The sequence below is a fragment of the Rhea americana genome, unplaced genomic scaffold (assembly GCF_003343005.1).
Source record: "Rhea americana isolate MKP2758 unplaced genomic scaffold, rheAme1 scaffold_41, whole genome shotgun sequence".
Lineage (NCBI taxonomy): Eukaryota > Metazoa > Chordata > Aves > Rheiformes > Rheidae > Rhea > Rhea americana.
The window spans coordinates 1,521,710-1,522,933 of record NW_028186546.1 but is presented as its reverse complement, the minus strand read 5'-3'; the positions used below and the strand labels follow the sequence as shown (position 1 = coordinate 1,522,933).

The window sequence follows — 1,224 nt, the reverse complement described above, 5'->3', positions numbered from 1 at the left end:
GCCCCATAGGGTGGGTGCTGCGCCCCATAGGGTGGGTGCCATGGGTGGGTGCTGCGCCTATAGGGGTGAGTGCTGCATCCCATAGGGTGGGTACCATGGGTGGATGCTATGTGCCATAGGGTGGGTGCCATGGGTGGGTGCTGTGCCCCATAGGGTGGGTACCATGGGTGGATGCTGCGCCCCATAGGGTGGGTGCCATGGGTGGGTGCTATGTGCCATAGGGTGGGTGCCATGGGTGGGTGCTGTGCCCCACAGGGTGGGTGCTGCGCCTATAGGGGTGGGTGCTGTGTCCCAAAGGGTGGATGCCATGAGTGGGGGCTGCACCCCATAGGGTGGGGGCTGCACCTATAGGGGTGGGTGCTGTGTCCCATAGGCTGAGTGCCATGGGTGGGGGCTGTGCCTATAGGGGTGGGTGCCATGGGTGGGGGCTGTGCCCCATAGGGTGGGGGCCATGGGTGGATGCTATGTGCCATAGGGTGGGTGCCATGGGTGGGTGCTGCGCCTATAGGGGCGGGTGCCATGGGTGAGGGCTGTGCCCCATAGGGTGGGGGCTGTGCCCCATAGGGTGGGTGCCATGGGTGGGGGCTGCGCCTATAGGGGTGGGGGCTGTGCCCCATAGGGTGGGTGCCATGGGTGGGGGCTGCGCCTATAGGGGTGGGTGCTGCGCCCCATAGGAGAGAGGCCACAGCCCAACATGCCCCCAACGTGCCCTAACCCTAAACCCAGCCCCTGACTCCGCCCCATCTTAGCCCCGCCCCCACCCAAGCCCCGCCCCCAGGCCGGGCAGCCACGTGGTGCCGCGCTGCGCGCACTACATTTCCCATGATGCCCCGCCCCCCCGCCGCGCTCCCATTGGCGGCTGCCGCGGCTACGCCACTTCCGGCGCGGCGGGCGGCGGGTCGAGGTCCGCCATGCTGCCGGCGCTGCGGCGGTGCTGCCCGCGGGCCGCCCTGGGGCTCGGTCCCGGTCCCGGTCCCGGTCCCGGTCCCGGTCCCGGTCCCGGTCCCGGTCCCGGTCCCGGTCCGTTCCCCGGGGCCGCCGCCTGGCTCGTCCCGGCGCGGGGCCGCAAGAGCCGCCACGACCCGCCCGCCAAGTCCAAGGCTTCGCGCCTCAAGGTGCCGCCGCCCGTCGACCCGGCCGAGCTGCTGGTGATCAGCGAGCGGTACCGGCAGCACCGGCTGGTGCTCAGCGCCCTCCGGTACCGCGGGGCCCGGCAGCCTGGGG

General features: G+C 71.4%; 1 protein-coding gene across 1 annotated transcript in view; it reads left to right on the top strand.

Annotated features, from left to right (window-relative positions):
• Positions 1-891: 891 nt before the first annotated feature.
• The window catches only part of MRPS26 (mitochondrial ribosomal protein S26), a 4,921-nt gene continuing 4,588 nt past the window's right edge, over positions 892-1,224 (top strand). Inside the window, exon 1 of the mRNA XM_085314658.1 lies at positions 892-1,198. Within this exon, the coding sequence (XP_085170784.1) occupies positions 912-1,198 (287 nt within the window). The 5' untranslated portion in view covers positions 892-911. The remainder of the gene's footprint in view (positions 1,199-1,224) is intronic.